The 20,748-nt window shown below is 37.1% G+C and overlaps 1 protein-coding gene across 2 annotated transcripts in view; it reads left to right on the plus strand.

Annotated features, from left to right (window-relative positions):
* kiaa0513 (KIAA0513 ortholog) overlaps positions 1-17,329 on the plus strand; it is a 34,206-nt gene extending 16,877 nt beyond the window's left edge. Inside the window, exons 3-12 of one of the 2 annotated variants that reach the window (XM_008298601.1) lie at positions 1,130-1,229; positions 2,000-2,073; positions 3,527-3,597; positions 5,525-5,758; positions 5,833-5,905; positions 7,354-7,431; positions 7,638-7,667; positions 11,880-11,960; positions 13,122-13,216; positions 14,369-17,329. In XM_008298601.1, the coding sequence (XP_008296823.1) occupies positions 1,130-1,229; positions 2,000-2,073; positions 3,527-3,597; positions 5,525-5,758; positions 5,833-5,905; positions 7,354-7,431; positions 7,638-7,667; positions 11,880-11,960; positions 13,122-13,216; positions 14,369-14,418 (886 nt within the window). In that variant the 3' untranslated portion in view covers positions 14,419-17,329. The remainder of the gene's footprint in view (positions 1-1,129; positions 1,230-1,999; positions 2,074-3,526; positions 3,598-5,524; positions 5,759-5,832; positions 5,906-7,353; positions 7,432-7,637; positions 7,668-11,879; positions 11,961-13,121; positions 13,217-14,368) is intronic. The other variant, XM_008298603.1, reaches the window with a different exon arrangement.
* The last annotated feature ends 3,419 nt before the right edge of the window (positions 17,330-20,748 follow it).

Genomic DNA, 20,748 nt, shown 5'->3' on the forward strand with positions numbered 1-20,748 from the left:
CAGTGTAATTTATTGGTTAAACACTTTTTAAAAAAATACTATTTAGGAACATACAGAAGTTTAATATGAACTTTAATCACAGTTTTGTCCAGTTTTCTTTTCTTTAATTTCTTACAATCAACATGTAAATTTCTTTTCTGGGATTTTACAAGATCTATTATTTAACAAACAGTAAAAATAAAAAAAGTAAAATAACTGTCTAAAATTATTTTCTATTTTTCAATCTTTTGTATACAGATTTTTTTCTAACCACAGCAAATATCTGTGACATAATAATATTTTTAAAGATTTAAATATAGTCAAATAGAGTAATTTTACAGTCTAATGTTTTAAATCAACAAAGTATATTTATAAAAATAAAAATACAGTTTGTCTTTTTTTTTTTTTTACAATGAAGCAATTTTTTCTCTGTGATTTTTATGAACATTATCTGTAATTTAACAAAACTGTGAAAATCTGTAAAATAATATTTTTTTCATTCTGTTTTTTAAACACTAATATACTTTTTTAATCTAATAACAGAATTTATCTGTAAAATTACAACATTTTTACTGGTTTTAATAAAGTAAAAATAGTGTAATTTTACAGTCAAATGTTAAAAAGAATAAATGTATTAAAACAATAATTTTACTACGTTTTTGTGATTTTACAATATATTATATTTGATTTCTGTATTCATTTTAATTTCAAATAAAATCCAGGTAAAAAGCCTGTTAAAGACTTTTTTAAAAATTATTTTAGAAGCGACTTAAATAACACCAGCCGACCTGAGCTTCAGTTCTCAGACTTTAAAATGTATTAAACAGTAAATATTGAACCAAAAGTCAACTTTAAAAATGAGATTACAGATTTAATTTCAGTATCTGTGTGAACAACTGCAGTCAGCTTTGCTTCTCACACAACTAAATACAGAATTTATTTGCATTTTGTACCAATATTGTTTAATTTCTTGTACCTTTGGGACCATTTTCAGTCAATTTAAACTTACATTCGTGCATGTTTGAGTTTTCTCCACTGACTAAACGTCGGTGTGAGCGGCTGGAGGTCGTCCGTCGGATACGGAAGTTTGTTGTTATTAAACAGCTGCGAGTTTTCACAGGTCTCGTATCGCCGTGTGCTGTTTTCTCAGGGAGGACTTTGACCAGGAGGAGAAGGCTCGATTTGGAGAGCTGTGCGGCGGAGAGAACGGAAAAGGCCGGGAGTGGTTCGCCAAGTACGTCAGCGCTCAGGTGAGTCCCGGCCGCTCGGACGTGACCTTTACAGGAGGAATAGTCCAGAAGCAAAGAGTTCAGAAGGGAAGCAGGAGTCTGTCAGAGTCCACCAAGATCTGAAACCTGGATTTACAAGTTAAAGCTTCATCTCACAGCTTCATAACTTTCATCTTTTAAAGTGTGAGAACATAAAATCTGTCTCTTCCGCAGAAACGTGTTTACAGCAAATCCAAAATATCTCATAAAAGAAGTTTATCTGTGTCGCTCTGATGTTTGCACGCAGACGTCTGCAGTTTGTTTAGACTGATACGCTGCAAATATGTGAGATTAGAGGTTTAGCAGAGCTGCTGCTGCTTCGTAGTTAATAAGATATCCTCCAGAATCTCACTACTTATCAGCCAGAAACTGTAGAAAGAGAAAGAATCCTTGGATTTATTTGAACTAATCACGTACAATTACATCAAAACACCCAAATCTGACTTTAAAATTGTAGTTTTTCATCAAGCACACGTTATTCTAGATGTTTAAATTCAGAATCTGCAAAAAAAAAACTAAAATATATGTGGGTAAAATGTCTAAATAAACAACAAAATCTATTATTTTTTTAAATAACTGTGCATTTGAAGGTGTTTTTTTTATGGAGTTGCATAAATTAAACCACTAACTTTTGCTCTGTGATGTTATTACGCCTTAAATAGAGAATATTAATGATTATAGATCCATAAAACCTGCTGGTTAACTGATGTTTGTTGTTGTTGTTGTTGTTGTTGTTGTTGTTGTCGTTGCAGCGCTGCCACTCCAAGTGTGTGAGCGAAGCCACCTTCTACCGGCTGGTCCAGTCGTTCGCTGTTGTTCTGTTTGAGTGAGTTTGTTTTTGGTGTTTTTCTCTAAAAGTGGTTCAAAGATATGAAATAATCCATGAGTGTGTTCATGTTTGTTCTTAACCCTGAAAAGAAAAATCCAACACGCTCGGCTCCTTCTGAAGAATCAAATCTGTCAAAAACGCATCACAAATACAGAATTTATTATCAAACGCTGTTCAAACAGAAGCAAATTGTTCATTTTTGGAGCAGATGTTGAGTTTATCTGAGCTCTAAAGGGGAAAAATGTTTAAGAGAAGCTCCTAAATGTTTTCTCTCTTAACCTTTTTTTTTTTGTCGTCCCCTTCGTCGCGGTGCAATCTGTTCAGGAAGTGAACTTCTCGCGACCTCTGTTTTTTTTTCCCCCTCAAAATGAAATTCAAGTTGACGCGTCGCGGTTTTGACACAGTTCAGGAGATCCAGATCACAGATGGTGTTTAAGAATAATATACATAACAGGACTCCCAGAGAGCGTCTGAAGAGCTGCAGGAGCACCGGGAGCCGAGCGTCGCTGCACAAGGAGACCACGGACACAGTTTTAAATTTATTATATGTCAATTGACATGAAAATAAGAATAAAAACATGACGTGAAATAAGTTGTTATTGGAAAAAACAAAAACAAATTTATGATAGAGTAAAAGCAGAATGTAAAACTATATGAAAATTTGAATTATGAAAAAATATTTGATGACGAAAATAAGTTTAGTTTCTGTAATTTCCTAAATAAAATGATTGTTTCATATATTTATATATTTTATTTTTTAAAGAAATAAATAGAAACCAACACACATACCACTTATAAATTAATTTAAATCCCCCAGATATCCAATTTATTAAAAAAATAAAAAATAAAACCATGCACATACGCTTCACTTCTGCACTGATTTATTAAAAATGTATATTTATTAAAAACTTCTATTTGTTTTAATATTTTTAAAATAATGAATACACTTTTTTCAAAGTATAATAATATATTTAATATGTATTAAATGTAATAATCTTTAAAATTATTTCTACAGTTTTTTACAATAAAAAAATATTTTTTCTTCAATTATAATTTATATTGTTTGTCTCAGATATATACACAACAGAAACGTAAAAGACAAAAAAATTATCAACAAATTAAAACATTTTTTAAAAATGCAAAAATTATGATACTAATAGTTTCACAAAACAAACGTAGAATAAAATATTATTAAAAACTCAGTCAGAAGGATTTTTATTGAGACGTTTAAATATTTTCTAAGATGCATAAAAGCACTCTTGTGTAATAATCTATATGTTGGAGCTGCACGTTGCAGCTCTCTGATGTGTTTTTAATAGTTTTTAAAGCGACTGTGCAGCACAACGATCATTTCGAGGCTCTAGATGCTCATAACTCCTGTTTTCTGATCCTCTCTTTGTGGCTCGAGGCTTCAGCTGTTTGACAGAATCGGCGGTTGTTGTGTTCGCAGGTGTTACCAGATGGACGACTACAGTCCGGCCAAAAACCTCATGACCATGTGCTTCACCTACTACTACATCGGTAAGATCCGCTCCACTGAACGCATCACAATCAGCCGTCCAACCTTCTGTCTGAACCAGACAGCGGCTCCTGACTGCAGCAGAGCTTCGGCTCTCGCTGCTGATTCAGGGACCGTCGCTTTGGCTTCGTGGTTTTTCTTCTGCAGCGCCGCAAAGAGAAGTTTGTGCTGATGCAAGCAGGAAGCGCTGAGCGATCGTACCGCCATCAACATCCGCTAATATCGGCTTTACACCCGCAGCTCACCTGCAGGCAGCTTCACACAAAACTCTATTTATTTAGAGGTTTTACAAACAACAACGTGCTGCAACAGACGGAGCAAAAGCTGGATATCCAAAAGGAAAAAGAGCAGCAGGGAGCCAAACAAAGTGAGGAATAATGAAGACATTCGCCCTCTGAGCAACTAAACCCACTGGTTGGGTTTAAAGACATGCTATCTATTTAAAAAATCATTTGTCAGAGCCAGAAACTGTAAAAAGCAGAAGATTTGTCTGATGTTTTTTACTTTTATTCAGTCCCTGAACGTATCATGCTTAATGTGTAGCTCCACTGGGGAAATTAACTAAATCTAAAGTTTTAAAATGGTGGTAATTCATCAAAATGTCTTTATTTCTGCATGTGGCATTTAAAAAATTAGCCAGAAATAAACAGTTTGCAGTTATCAGATGATATTAAAAGCAAAAAATTCTGCGTTCTTGCAGCCAGCTCGGGTCCAAACCGGCGGGTTTGAATGGCGTTTTATCTTTAAAAAAAAATTCACCAAGATTATAACTTTCAGTCCTTTAACTCATCACATGTGACGTTTGCTTTTGTCAGGAAAAATAACCGAAAATAAGTCGTGCCCTTTTGTGAGCCTTGCTTTACTTCTATTTGTCTTATTTAAATAAAAAAAAAAAAGTCAAACCAGTTCCACCATGTTGTTTAAAAGACAACCAGAAGTCACGCCATGAAAATCCAGAGAGTTTCCAGGATGAACTGCAGGAAGTGTTTCCTCAGAGAGACTGAGAGGAAAATCCAACCGACTGGATCAATAAATAAAAGCAGCACGGCTCAGAAACAGTGAACAGAGGAGCACGTTGTTGGAGATACATCCATCTGATGGTGGAACATCGTTCTACAGCTGATGAGCAGAGTAGAGAGGAAACGTCTGGAAACACGGAGATAGTTCAATATCTGTAATTTGTGGAGACAAAATGACCACAAGGACATAAAAAAAAAGACATGAAGCGACAAAACCAAGATAGAAAACGACAAAAACGGGACACAGAACGACACAAACCAGACAGAAAACAAGAAAAACAGGACGCAAAACGACAAAATTGAGACACAAAATGATCATAAAGAGACAAGACAACCACATAAAATGAAAAAAATACCACAATAACGCACAATAGATGTCTCAGAAACAGAGAACAGAGCAGCGAGTGGTTGGACGATACATCCAGCTGATGGTGAAACATCATAACTGTGATGCAGGACTTTATGTTGTGGTGAAAAACACTGAGACGCTGAGAAGTTAAAACAAGACGACAGAAAGACACAAAAATGTAAAATGTCAACGTAAATATTACAAATAAAAGCAACTAATCTAAAAATTACAGGAGAGCAAATCTGTAAAAATGGATTTTAATGGTATCTGTGGTTCTGTGAGCCTCATCTTTAGATTTAGGGTTTAGTTTTGGACCAATCTGAAGTTTTAAAGCTCATGTGGCGACTAAAATGTCTTTAAAGGTTTAAAATTGATCAGAAAACATCTTAAAATTAGTTAAAAAAACAATGAAGAGAGAAGCAGGACTGACATGATGTGACAAAAACACAATAGAACTTAAAGCAGCTGCGTGTTTTCTGGACTCACCTGAGTGACTCGCCTTCCTCTGGAGCTGAACAGGTAGCTGCCGTTTCATCACGTTAAAGGTTTCTGGTTCCGCAGGTAAATCCCAGCCGTCGCCGTCGGAGCTGCTGGACCGCGGCGGTCCTCCGGCCGGCCTGGACTCGTACCTGAACAAGGCCAACTCCTGGCTGACGGGGAAGAAGGACGCCGCCGAGCGCCTCCTCAAGAACACGTCCAAGACCGACGTCAAGGGCTTCTTCGGAGGTCTGGAGAGCAAGCTGAGGAGCTCCATGGCTGCAGAGGGTCCAGGGGAGGCCAAGCCCAAGTCTCCGGGTACGTCTGGATCCTACAGGCTTCTTATTGTTAATGTAAAGTGGAAACGAATCGTGTTCTCTGTTGCTCTCTAGTGTCAGAGGCTCCGGAGGAAAAGAAAGGAGAGAAGGTTTACCTGTACACTCACCTGAAGCAGCAGCCCATCTGGTGAGATCATCAAGGCTGTTTTTATTTATGCATGAAAGGCTTTAGTCCATAAACCTGGTTCTAAGAAATCTGCAAAATAATAAAACAATAGCTCTTATTTTTATTGTTTAATTAGTTTATTTCTTTACTCGTCAGCTTTATTTTTAATCCTTAGTTGTTGTTTTTATTATTATTATTATTTTATTTTATTTTATTATTATTTAATATTTATTTATTGAATATTTGTTTTATTTTATTATTATTATATTATATATATTATATTATTATTATTTTATTTTTTATTGAATTTCCCTTCTGGGATAAATAAATAAAATATTTTTCATTTCATTTCATTTTTTTCTAGTTACTGGACACAGATTCACTGGCGTCAAATTCCTTGTTTGCGTTTAGAAATTTTGCCAATAAAGTTATATTATAGAATTCTAATACTTAAAAAAAAAATAAAAAAACATTTTTCAGTCCTTAATGTACATAAATTGTTTTTCCAATAATGAGGAAAAATTGGTCAAATAATAATATTTTTGCTTAATTTAAATACACTAAAAAAAAGTGGAATTTTATGGTTAACCACCATAAAGGTACAAATTAAATAATAAATAATAAATAAAACTACAGATTTCTGACGTGGACAGTGTTTACAGTGTTGTCATGTTTTATTTTATACAGTAAACAGGTGAATTCATCATTTTCTTCTTTGATTTTTACTCTTTAATTTGACAGAACAGGGAAAATTTGTAAAATAACAGTAAATTGTTTTGAAAAAAACTTTATTTTTTACAGTTTGTGGAAACCACACTGTATGTTGCATAAAATATAAATAATTTCAATCTAAATAAACTGCTCAGGCTAATTTTTGCTGATTTTAATACAGTAAATTATAGTGATAAAATAAGGAACACCATAAATCTGCACATTCCTGCAGCCTGCACGTGTTTTTATTCTTTTATATTCCTTAAAATTCCTTGGATTTGTTAAACTTGCCGTTTATTTAAACTGTAACACCTGCTTTCTTTTAAATCTTTTTATCCTTTTATATTTAAAAAAATCTCATTAAACCACCACATTAAGTTCCTTCTATGTTTAAACCTACTTGCCAAAAAAAAATAATTCTAAATCTGAAATGCAGCTTTTTGCAGTTTGTTATTTGCGCCGCTTCAGATTCGTGGTTAAATGCATTTTATTATTATGATTACTTTAGTGCATTAAATTACTGTTTTGCAGGAATCTGGCTAAACAGCAGGGTTCTATCTCCTGACGTCTGTGTTCTAGATGCAGACGTTGGATAAAACAAACTCTAAATTCACTTATTTTTCTTCAGTACTGACTAATACGAGACCTTTAAAAGCTGATCTGAGTCACGTCGTCGCTCCACATTCGTCCCTTTTTTGGACGTCGACGTTTAACCTGCAGCTTAACGAGCCTCCGTCGTTCTCTCCGGTTCTCTGCAGGCACACGCTGAGGTTCTGGAACGCGGCGTTCTTCGACGCCGTCCACTGCGAGAGGAAGAAGAGATCTCCGACCACCAGGTGAGTCTCTGTCGTCCCGCTGCCTCGTCTCTGTGCAGCACCAATAAAGGTTTGCAGTGATTCTTCTTCTTCTTCTTCTTCTTCTTCTTCTTCTTCTTCTTCTTCTTCTCCTTCTTCTCCTTCTCCTTCTCCTTCCTCTCTTGTGGTTGTTCTGCCTCTCTCTGCGTTTTAACCCTTTTGTCTCCTTGTGCCTCGCTGCCGGGCAGAAGGACGCAGGACGAGGACAAAGACGAGAGGTCTGTCCCTCTGTTTGCCCTAAAAACTAAAAACATGGCTGGAGGTGGAGGGCAGATGTGTGCAGCTGTGTCAGACTCCTGAGTCGTTTAAATATACGTATTTAAACAGAAACAGAGCCAACATCGGGGAGTAAAATGTCGACTTTTAGGCCTGTTTTCTCTGACAGATGTGTCCTCGGCTCAGGTTTCACGTTATAATAGATTTAAAACGTGATAAAGACGTGATTTTAAACAAGGAGGACGACAGGATTTTGTAAAACTTCTGATGCGACAGTTTAAACTCACGTGTACTAACTCCTTCAACTAATTTACAGTTTTGCCTCATTTCTTCATGGTAAACATGCAGATTAATGGGTTCTTTCCCCATTATTTTACTAATTATTATCTTTAATTTACCAAAATTAAAAAAATCTTTCAAATAATTTAACTTATTTACCATTTTTTAACCTTTAATATACTTTTTTTCTCTTTCGAATAATGAGAAATATCTGTAAAATAATATTTTTGCTGGTTTAAATGCAGTAAAAATAGTAAAAGAACAAATTAAATTTATAAAAATACAGATTTATGACGTGGACAATGTTCAGAATGTTGTCGTGTTTTATTTCATACAGTCAACGTGTGAATTAATCGTTTTCTTCTTTGATTTTACCAGATATTGTCTTTGAAATCTGTAAAATAACAGCATATTGTACAGTTAAACTACACTTAAAAACTACTAATAAACCTCTAAAGCATATTTTGCTGATTTAAATAAAATAAAAATAGTAATAATAATATAAGGAGCACCATAATTCTGCACATTCCTGCAGACTGTTCGTGTTTTTATTGCTTTATATTCCTTAAAATTTCTTGGATTTGTTAAACTTGCTGTTTGTTTAAACTGCAGCACCTGCTTTCTTTTAAATCTTTTTATCTGCTTTTAAAAATCTCACAACTTTATTGCCAAAAAACTAATTCTGATTCTTAAATTGCAGACTTTGCCGTTTGTTAATTGCTTCAGATGTAAATTTAAAATCAGCTAATTGTTCAGTTCCACCAGGCTGCAGCAGATTCTAGTTCTGAATTTAAGACGTTATGAGGTTTAGAAATTATTTTTAAAAATATTATGACTCATAAAACATGAAGTTTCAACCCAAACTTCATTTTAAAATTCAACTTTTATTTAAAATCAGAGCACAAAGCAGCAGAGTAAAAAAAAAACAACCCAAAAACATGGATAACAATAAAATATTAAATGTCGTTAATTAGTGCATTTAAGTTCAAAAACAAAAAAAATAACAAGAGAAAAGCAGCTGGAAGTTAAACAGGATTAAATTCAAAACTTTAATTGCTTTAATTTGATTGTTTTTCCAGTTTGCAGGAGTTAAACTAGACTTTTCAAGTTCAGTGAGTAAAATAAATCCCATTAAGAGCCTAATAAATACATAAAACAAGTCCAGTAACTCTGAATTTATTCATTAATGTACTAAAGTTGCTGATTCTGATGAGGTTTCTCTAGATTTGGTTGATTTTATATCTAAAATGAGGCAGTTTTCTTTTAAATAAATGTAAATAATCCGACATTTCAGTGACGGTTTTGGTTGATTTTCTATTAAATGAGCGTCACGTTGGAGGTTTTACTCACTTCTGCTCCTCCTGTCGATGTGACGTCCATCACACGGTTCTAATTTGCAAAACAAATCCTGATATCCGTGAATATCTCCACCAGGGATCGCGTCACGTTTACATATAGTCAAATGTAATCTGGTTGTAGGTTCGTAATGAGCATCGGTGTTTTGGTTCAGGCTGATTGTTCTGGTGAAACGGGGATGAGTCAGAGGTCAGAGGAGAATCTGTGGAGATGAAATGAAGCTCTGAGGGACGTGATTTATGGCAGAAAATGGCTGCTGACGAGGGTTAAAGGGGCAGCAGCTCGGCCTGGAGGTGGAGGGTCGAGGGCCGAGCATCAGATCCGCTCCGGTGAGCAGCGAGCGGAGGGGAAGCGGTGAATCCTCCAGACCGCAGTGTGAAGCTGCTGCTGCCGCTGCCGCTGTGTATGAATTAAAAGATCTAATCTGCTTAATCGCAGCAGGAGAAAGAATCAGATGTGGCGTTGCTTGTAAATCTAATTGGATTATGAGTTTCACACTCGGTGCTTTCTGTGTTTGGCTTCTGTCGGCATGTTGTCATGTGACTCGCGTGGGGTTTCTGGGGGGTTTTTGCATCGCGGCCACAGCAGCCGTCTGAAGGTGCTTCTTCACAGCTCGCTGCACGTTCACGCCATTAATCTGCTCGCAACACGTGTCTTTCTTTTCCTGCATGTTCCTGTTTTACCGTCTCTCCCGTGTTCCCGCTGCAGACTGGATGCTGGGATGTGACGCCGACAGTCAGACTCACCAGCTGCTTCTTTGTTTTCACTCCTGCCTCAGTAAACACACTGTGTGATGTCAAAACTAACCGCTTCTGACAAATATCAAAATTCACTCCATTTTATTTTTATTTTTTTTTATGTATGTTACATTTTGTTGTTTAAATTAAACATTAAATATATAAAATAATTGATTTATATTCTCATCATCCAGCCTTTGTCTGCAATTTTTTTCCCCTTTTTGTGAAAATTTAATTGAAATTAAAATGAAAAATTTAACTTGAACAAGTCAAAGGGGGATGTTAAGATGCTAAATAATCAGCCATAAAAACAAAAACTGGACTGCAAAACATTATTTTTATTGTTATAACCCAAACAGATAATAAATGGAGGGAAGATTAACAAAATACAAGCAGGGAGAGAAATTTATAAAATAACATTATGAAGCACATTAATACAGTTTAGAAAATATAGAAATGTAAACAGTCTTTCCCTAAAATAATTGTAGTAATTGCTAAAATGCAACCCATTGTTAGGAAATGTTATTTGAGTTTAATTTCACATTTTTATATATGTATTATATATTAATGATATATATTTTATTCCATCATTTTTTTCAGGGTTTTTTTTCGTACATGTCATTTAGTCAGTTCAAGTTGTCACCTTTTATTTTCTCGATGTAATTTTAAAAATACCACTTTAGACATAAAGCGCTGTTATCAACATTGTTTTATAATAATGACTTGAATTTTACTTTATTATTTTTTCATTTATTTTTGGACAATTTGATACACAAACATTGGCACGAAAAGGAAATTTATTATTATTATTATTATTATTATTATTATTATTATTATTATTATTATTATTATAAAGCACATCGCCCCTCAGTGTCTCTTGAGTATTATAAAGGGTATATACATAATAATAAAAGTATTATAAATAATAAGAATAATAATAACAATTAATATTATTGTTATTATTATTATAGTAAGTATAAGAATACTCATAGTATTTATTGACCCTTTATTATATTCAAAAGGATATTGAGGGACGACCTGCTTTTTCAATGACGAGTCAAATTTGAGATAAAATTTCAGTTCAGAGGGTTAATTTTTGTCTGCATTCAAAATAAGCTTCAGTTGACACTCTTAAATATTAAATAGTAGTTTATGACGGGGCTCTGTGATCGACGCTGCACAGCTTTATCATCCACCTCTAATTATTTAAAGAGGGAATGAAAGAGGACCCAGGACGGAGCCCTGAGGTGCCCCGTTAACAACAATAAGCCTGTTAACCTAATTTAAGGTAATTTAATCAGCCTACTGCTTCACCTGAAAGCCAGATTTCAAGGCAGGAAAGGATCCACACCATCCAGCACATCAATACTAATAATAATAACAACGTGTTTGTGTCGTTGGTGGTGATTTCAGGCATGAAAACATTTCCAGGTTGTTTTCCAGTGAAGCCGGTGCTTTCCGTGTGCTTGTTGACAAAGATGATTCCTCGTGAACGAATCATTTGTTGTATTTTGTTGCTGATGGCTGGTTCATGTGCCGTTCATGTCATTTCACGTGTTTTTCTGTGTGATGGAATATCTGCCCCCTCCTCCCCCGTCACAGAAAGAGCTCCAGGGCTGGATGTCATTGATTTATTTTGTTAAATATTTATCGAGCTGTTTTTCAGCCTCTAAGGCTCACAGATTATGTTAAGACGTTGCAGCGTTTTGTGGCTTTTCGTGCCGCCTGTGGTCAGCATGGCGGCAGGCTGACAGGTGATGCTTGTTGACGCCCAGCCCTGCTCTGTTTCTGTGGAGGAGCTGAAGGTCAGGAGGAATTAAAGACCGACTCTCTGTGCTGCAGGGAGAAGTGGTGTCATATGACCCAGGAGGAGAGAGACGACAGCTCCAAAATCGATGAGAACATCGCCTTCGGCCAGCTCGGGTAGGGAACTGCCATACAAACAGGCTCATGGAGCGTGAGCAGGTTGCAGGAGGCCCCCTAGTGGTGAAACACTGATAAGACATCATTAACTAACTGTAATTAATGGATTCAGTAATGATTAATGTGTCGTTTCCTCATGCTGGGAGCCCATCTGTTGATTTTAGTCACCAGCTATCTTTGATACCTGATTAATATCTTCACTTTCAATCTTATCGGCAGGTGATTCCACCTCCGTCTAAACACTCAGTCGGCTCGGAGCTCTTTTGTTATTGAGTTAACCTTGAGACATTTAGCAGCTAAACTTTCATTTTTAGTTTTAAGACACTCCAAGAGAAGCGACATTACACCATATTTCTTCTTAAATCATCAGGGTCCTTCTGCTCCATCATCTCTGATTTGCTGAAACTTTTTTTATTATAAAATATAGATATTTCAACTTGTGTATGTAAAATTTTAGACGAATATATATTAAGCTTTTTTTTTTTTGTCTGTTGACCCACTTTCAGCAGGTTTTTCTCACGTTAACATTTTTAGGCTTTTTCAACAACAATATCTCAGGAACATTGAAGGACGACCTGCTTTTTCAATGATGAGTCAAATTCTAGATAAAATTGGAGTTCAGAGGGTTAATTTTTGTCTGCATTCAAAACAAGCTTCAGTTAAGACTCTTAAATATTAAATTATATTTTGTGAAGGGGCTCTGTGATCGACGCTGCACAGCTTTATCATCTATGAGTATAAACACCTTCGTTATTTAAAGAGGTAATAAAAGAGGACCCTGTACGGAGCCCTGAGGCACTCCATTAACAACAATAAACCTGTTAACCTTCACACACTGATAGAAAGGTAATTTAATCAGCCTACTGCTTAACCTGAAAGCCAGATATTAAAGCAGGAAATGATCCACACCACCAAACACATCAGTACTACTAATAATAATGATGATGTCTTCATGTCGTTGGTGGTGATTTCAGGCTGTTTGAACAACAATATCTGAGGAACTATTAAAGATAAAAACTTGAAATCATCATGCCGTTGATTCAGAATCTGTAGAAGTAGATCAAATAATCCCTCATCCAGACCCTCAAAGCAGATTATTTATAGCGTGTTTGGTCTATTTTTCGTTTACTGACATGTGTTCGGTTCCGTTTGTGTTTTCAGGACGTTCACTCACAACATGTTGGCGTTCGGCCTCAGCAAGAAACTCTGCAACGACTTCCTGAAGAAGCAGGCGGTTATCGGGAACCTGAATGAAGGTAACGCTGCTCTCAGTTCAGTTATTTGCTTTGGATTTTAGATGTAAATCACCTACTGGAGTTTTACAGGGTTAAAGGTTGGCTGGTTAGCTCCTGCCATTTAACTCTGTTTGGCTCTTATTAGCATCTGCCGGCTACAATTACCACTTATTATCTTCTATTAGCTTCTGGCAGCTCTGGATATTTCCTATTAGCTCTTGTGCAGTACATATAGCTCCTGTTAGCTCCAGGTATCTCCTGTTAGCTTCCGCTTACTCCCATTAGCTTTTGTTCGCTCCAGTTAGCCACAGGTAGCTCCTGTGCCTCTAGCTCCATTTGGCTCTTGCTATCTCCTGTTAGCTTCTCTTAGGCCCAGCTAGTTCCTGTTGGCTCCACATATTGCCTGTTAGTATCCGTTAGCTTTTATTAAAAGCTCTAGTTTGCGCTGGTTAGCTCCTGTTAGCTTTTATTAGCTCCATTCGACTCTCTCCATTCGCACTGATTAGCTCCTTTTAGGGCCTTCTAGCTCTATTTGGTTCTTGTTATGTCCTGTTAGCTTGTGTTGGCTTCTTTTAGGCCCAGTTCTCTCCTGTTGGCTCCACATATCTCCTGTTGGCTTTTATTAGTGTCATATAGCTTGAGTTTGCTCTTGTTAGCTCCTATTAGCTTTTGTTAGCTCCATTCAACTCCCTTTGGCACTGATTAGCTCCTGCTAGGGCCTTTTAGGTCCAATTGTTTCTTGCTTTTTTTTTTACTATCTCCTGTTAGCATTTGTTAGCACCTGTTACCTCCACTTGGCTCTTGTTAACTCCTCTTTGCTGCCATTTGCTTCTGCTAGCTCCAGTTAGCTTGTGTTGGCTTTTTTTAGGCCCAGTTGTTTGATGTTAACTGCAGATATTTTCTGTTAGTACCTGTTATCACATAGCTCGAGTTTGCTCTGGTTAGCATCCATCCCCTCCAGGTATTTCCTGTTAGCGTTTGTTAGCTTCAGTTATCTCCAGTTGGCTCTAGTTAGCTTCTGTTAGCGTCATTTTGCTCCAGTTTGCTCGTTGTCTGCTGTTAGCTTCTGTTTCAGATGCAACATGTTGCCTTTTAGCTGCATGTTAACCACATGAAGATGGTTCCTGTTACATAAAACTGCAGCTTTAAATTGGAACTTTCATCCATTTGCAGAACAGTACAAGCTGCTGACGGACCACATAGAGAAGATGGCGGCGGAGTGACCAGGAGGACGTCGGGCTGCGCATCAACACACGACAATCTGACAGCACACCACACATCAGCGGTTTCCCTCCAACGGCTGAAAAACCAACCTGCTGTTCTGAACTGTGCCACATCTGTAGCAGACATCAGCACCGCGTCCTGAAATCAGCAATAATACACCAACACGTCAGCATCTGTACCGCCCGTGACCCGCTTCACAGCAACACCACAGTTACTAGCAGCATGAAGCGAAGCCGTCCAGTCTCAATGAGCAGCCTCCGTGTGGCTCTATACATTATACCCAGATGTTACGTATCCTATATGCTGTTTAAATCTGTGTTTCCTCGGTGAACATATTTATTATAAGTGTGGTGTGACACTGCCACACGGCAATAAGAATTCAATGTGCTTTTACCTGCTGTTCAGGTGTTGTCAGGTCAGTTTTAATGCCTAAAAACTCCCTTACACTCATTTTCTTTTCTTTTCTTTTTTTTTGTCGCTTTAGCATCACGTTTAGCAAACTCACAAAGCTCTGACATAATCAAACTTTAATACTGACATCTACTCTGCATGCATTCTCTTTAACAGATCTGTATCTATTGTCTGTGAACTAAATATGAAGCAACAACTATGGGACAGTTAGCTTAGCTTAGCTTAGCTTAGACAGAAACAGGGTAAATGACTAACAAGCTAATTATAATAATGAGCAGTTTCTGCAGGGATTAAACAAACAAGATATAGCATGTTAAACCTCCGATAGTCCTTATGCTAAGCTAATCTGTCTTCTGGCTGTAGTTTTACATTTTTGCCACTTTTATCCTGGCACACATATTTACAGTTTGGTGTTTTTAAGGGAGAAGATTTCTTGTTTGAACCCTGCTAATGTTTGTAATCTAAGTATAAAGTAACTGGAAGTGGACAGTTAGCTTAGCATAGAGACGGAAACAGGGTAAAGAACTTGCCCTAGCAAGTTACAATAAAGTAACTTCAATGCCAGGGACTGTATGCTAAGCTAAGCTAACTGTCTTCTGGCTGTAGCTTTGTATGAAACAGAAATTAATATCAGTCTTTTGGGTTTCAATCACAGTTTGCCATTTTTACCGTGGCACACGATTACAATTTTGTGTTTACTGAAAAGAAAACAAATGATTTTGATGTCTGTACAACAAGATGGTTAGCTTAGCTTAGCATAGAAATGGTATCAGGGCGTAAACAGCTAGCTTAGCTCTGCTCATTGGTGACAAAATCCGTCTACCATCAACCTCTAAAGCGTCTTCATCAACACAAATTTAGCTTGTATAAGCCATACAAAAAGCAAAATACAAAAGTCACAAGTGACTTCAGTGCAAGTGATATGATGCTAAGCTAAACTTGCAGTCCTCTGAATGTAGCTTCATATAAAACAATCAATCTTTGGCTAAATGTTCCATTCCATTTGTTTTCACTTGCCACACATTTATAGTTTAGTGATTTTATGTTGTTGTTTGGGAATAATGATTCTTTGAATCATGTTCATGCCTGTAATCGAAACACAAAGCAACAGCGAGGCGATTGTTAGCTTAGCTTAGCATAAAGGCTGGATATAGAGGAAAACAGCTAGCCTGTTTTTTTCCAAATCTTAACTGTCTTACCAGCACCTGATTAGGACATATTATGTTTGTTTAATTAATTAAAAAAGCAAAATAGAAAAATAAGAAGTGACTTTATGCTAAGCTAAGCTAATTGTCTTCTTGTTCTAGATTCCTTTATATCAGTCATTCCAATGTTGAGCTACAGGTTTCAGTCCCACTTTCACTATTTGAAATCCGCCACACATTTATATTTGACAGGTTTTTTTTGGCGTTTTGTGGGAGTAGAACATAATATTTGACTCATTCACATGTGTGGAAATTAAACATGAAGCAGCAGCAAGGGGATGGTTAGCTTAGCATAGCAGGGAGACAAAGCAACTAGCCTAGCTCTGTCCACCTACCAGGACCTCACTGACTGACACAAATTCTTCTTTTTTTTCTTTTTTAATTTATATAAAAAGCAAAATGTGAAAGTGACAAGAGAACTTATGCTAAGCTAAGCTAACCATCTTCTGAGTTAAGCTTCACATATTTCCATCCCGTTTTTGCCACTTTAAACCTGCCACACTTCTACAATTTTAGGTTTTTTTAATCCAAAACTTTATTGTTATCTTGGGGAACATTAGAGACTCCTCTTCCGTCCAAAGTGCCTTCCATGGAAGTAAAAATCCTCGTCTTTACCCTCCGATGCCCGAACAAACACTAATGCACTCTGTAACTCCGCCCCCTGCTGGTTAACTTCACCGCGTGGCCGTTTTGTGGTTTTAGTGACGGGTTTAAATAGTGATGCTAGCGGCGTAGCTGAGCATGAATCCTGCTGCATGTGTGTCTATCTCGCATGTGCCAACAGCATCAAACACGTGTAAAAGTGAGTGACTGAACTGTGTAGTTGTTGTGTTACTTAATCCTGCCACTGCGGGGCAGCGTTGTGTTTCCAATCCAAGCCTTTCTCAGTGGGAGTATATCGTGAACGCCAGGCTGATGCACTCTCTGGCAGCTTGATCCCCGTTTCAAACCGATGTAATCAATGAAGTTATCGTGTAAATATTGTATATTTCCGTGTGTGTCGTGCGAATCGCCGCCGTTTGTTAATCGTGGGTCTGTAATTGTAGCTGTAGACGCAGTAGATGTACCGGTGCATCGTGACCTAGATGTCTGACTGTAGTTTCATCGCCTCTGTGCAGCGTTTGTGTAAATGTAAATGATTCCTCTGGAGCTTCATGCAGCGTTTTAACTGATCCCTTTGCATGAGCTCTGAGTTCGCGTCACGCCTTCCCGACATGTTCTGAGACTCTGTGCAGAATGAAGCAGTGTTTTATTTCGTCATGATGACCATCTTTAAACACTCCTCTGACCCAAAGCGTTGATCTGTGTGTCCTTCTTGAATCTCATTTGCACCACATTTGCTCCAAACATCTGCATCTTTACAGGAATCTGAGCTGCAGGGGAAAGAAAACGAAGCCTCGTAATGTTCAAAATGACAAAAAATTTAAAAGAAAGTCAGTAATCCCAGGAGTAATGCTGCAGATTATGTAAATTAGCCAACAATTTGGGAAATAATATTTAAATGTTATGAAAGAACGTGGTTATGTTGTGATCAACTTTTGTTTCAGGTGTCATGAAAAATAGAAAAAAAATCCACTTAATTTAAAAGTGACGTATGATATTACAAAAAAAAAAAGAAGAAAAAAGCACCATTAGAAAAAAAAAAAGTAGTATTATAGAGTTACAAAAAGGCAATAAACACACCATGAAATACAGGCCTGACCAGAAATCAAAAGGACAAAAGTCATGACATGAAGTTAGAAAGCAATATGAAATTCTAAACTGACATTTTAATTTTGAAAACTACATTTTGAAACAATAATAATAACAACAAGTGTGACGAGAAAGACAAACAACGACCAAAAAACTGACTTCAAAATGACCACAGAGAGTTAGGACCTGACGTGGATGTAAACAACGTGAGGTTTTTGTGTTTCTGTTTCCACGTAAACACTTTAGGACGGATGAAATCTGCCTCCTCGGTGCTGACGAAGCTGCAGCAGCTCCGGTCCCGGTCATGTTTCTGCAGCAGCACCGTTGATGGACCGGGTGCAGCAGGACAATGTGTCGGACTGTTCCAGCGTACGAGTCGCCCACATTCTGCCGTTTTTGCAGCTCTGCGGATAAATAAACAGCGGTCACGGTCGCTGCGCCCTGATTGGACACCGTGTAATGAGCTGTGAAAGGCCAGTCAGCAGTGTCACACCAGCAACACCCCGCTCTCTAATTAATGCCAGACCAACGCGCCACACAGACACACAACAATGAAGGCTGCAGGTCAGAGCAGAGGCCGGCTGGTGTAGAACGTTCCTGCTGCAGCTACGTGAAGAACCAGGAGATGGTCTGATCCCACACAGTCTGGAGCTCATGGAGACACCTGCAGATAGACCTGGTGGGCCGGATCAGAGCTTCTGTTGGCTTTCCTGACTACAAAGAGTAAAAAATATCAACAAGAGGAACAAAAGGAAACAGCAAGGAAACAGAAAATGAGCACAAAGAGATAAAACTTACAACAAAATAAATAAAAGTGACCACAGAGAAACACAAAGAGATAAAAAAATACTACAGAATTACTACCAAGAGACAAAAACTAATGGCAAAGAGACACAGCACAACTACAAAGACACAAAACATCCCATAAGAGACACAAAATGATCACAAAGACACACAAAAAATAGCTAAAAAAGAGACACAAAATAACAAATATTAACAAAATTACTACAAAAAGACAAAGAAAAATGTCTACAAAGAGACAAATCTGATGACAAAGAGACAAAAAATGACCAAAAATACTACAAAAAGAACTAAAACTAAATATAAAGAAATATAAAATAAACACAAAGAGATAAAAGTACTGCAGAAATTATTACAAAGAGACAAAAAATTACAAAAAAGAGGCACAAGATGACAGCAACGAAACACAAAATGACCACAAAGAGAAACAAAAGTACAACAAAGAAACAAAAACTGAAGACAAAGAAACACAAAGTTACCACAAGGAGACAAAAAATTGCCAGAGACACACAATAGCTACAAAGAAACAAAAGATCCCATAAGAGACACAAAATGACCACAAAGAGACACAAAATAACAAATACAAATGCAATGGCTACAAAAAAAACGACAAAATGACGACAAAAAGACAAAAACAGATGACAAAGAGACACAAAATGACGACAAAAAGACAAAAACAGATGACAAAGAGACACAAAATGACGACAAAAAGACAAAAACAGATGACAAAGAAACACAACGTTAGTAGAAGGAAGGAGACAAAACATCCACAAGAGACACAAAATGACCACAAAGACAGAAAACTGAGTCTGAAGTGATGCAAAATGACCACAATGAGACATAAAATAACTGCAAAGACACAAAACATCCACAAAGAAATGTAAACACACAAAATTACAAGGAGGTAAACATCCATAGAAGAGACACAAAACGACTACAAAGAAAGAAAACATCCACAAACAACCACTAAGGGACACAAAGTGACTTTAAAGACACACAAAACGTCCATAAAGATAAATTAAATGACAACAAAATGACCACAGAGAGACAAAAATACAAAAAAGTGACTCACAAGGATCAAAAATGACTAAAAACGTCTGCAAAGATGCAAAACAAGTAAAAATAACCACAAAGCAACAAAACAAATGACCACAAATCAGCTGCAAAGACACACATGAGGCATGTTGAAGCTTTAATATGATCTGCTCTCATTAGTTTTGGTTCATTCAGCTCTTGTGTGGTGCAGCCAGCAGCGCCCCCTGCAGGCCTCTCTGGGAAACACGTCACCTGCAGGTCAGACAGGAAGTACAGCAGGTTCTGGAGGGAAACTCATGTGGAACAAAAAAACAACAAAGAGCAGGAGGGATGTCAACCAGGAAGTGAGAGAACACGTGATCTTTAGAGTCATTCAGGACCAACTCTACTGTGATTTAAACTGTGTTTCATGACTTCTGGTCGCTGAACTGAAGAAAAGCAACATGAAGATGTCAGGTGGGTAAAGAAACCAGAAGCTGCTGCTGGATTCATGTTCTCCTGTCCTCTGCACACATCCTGCTGTTTCATGCTCTGTGACTTTAGCCGACAGGCAGCAGAAGTAAACTCATGCAGAACTTCTGCTGCAGGAACTTCCATGAAGCAACAAACAAGCTTTTGAGGAACTTTCAGCCGAAGCTGTTTGACAAAACAACGAAACGATAAAGCTGCTCTTTTCTGAGTTTCTGCTGTTGTTGAAAAGCAGATGAAGGTTCCTGAAAAGGTTCCTGTGGTGGAAATGTAGGAAGAAAAGTTCCTGAGTTCACTAAAAGGCCTGTTTGTTGGAAATGAAGTTTTTAAAATCATGCAAGAAAAGTTCCTGTTAAACAAAAGGTGACTTTCCACAGCAGGAACCAACAGAAGTTACTGGATTTAACTGTAGTTCTTTGTAGGAAACAGAACAGTGGAAGTTTATGTGGAGAATTTTAAATAGTTGATGCAGAAGATGACACTGAGAAAACAGAAAAATGAAGTTTGTTGTCTTCTCTGAGTTTAACTCATCAGCATCCAGTCCCACACATCACAGCATTGTTATATATAATCGTCTTTTATTTAATCTGGAGTCTGAAGTTTTCTGCACGAAAACAGTTTCACAAAAGTTCCTGCAGTTAAAAAACAGACGATTATTGTGGTGATAAAATGCAACGAAGGTTTGTGTCTCTTTGTAGTTATTTTGTGTCTCTTTGT

Source organism: Stegastes partitus, unplaced genomic scaffold (genome assembly GCF_000690725.1).
Source record: "Stegastes partitus isolate 25-593 unplaced genomic scaffold, Stegastes_partitus-1.0.2 Scaffold1331, whole genome shotgun sequence".
NCBI lineage: Eukaryota > Metazoa > Chordata > Actinopteri > Pomacentridae > Stegastes > Stegastes partitus.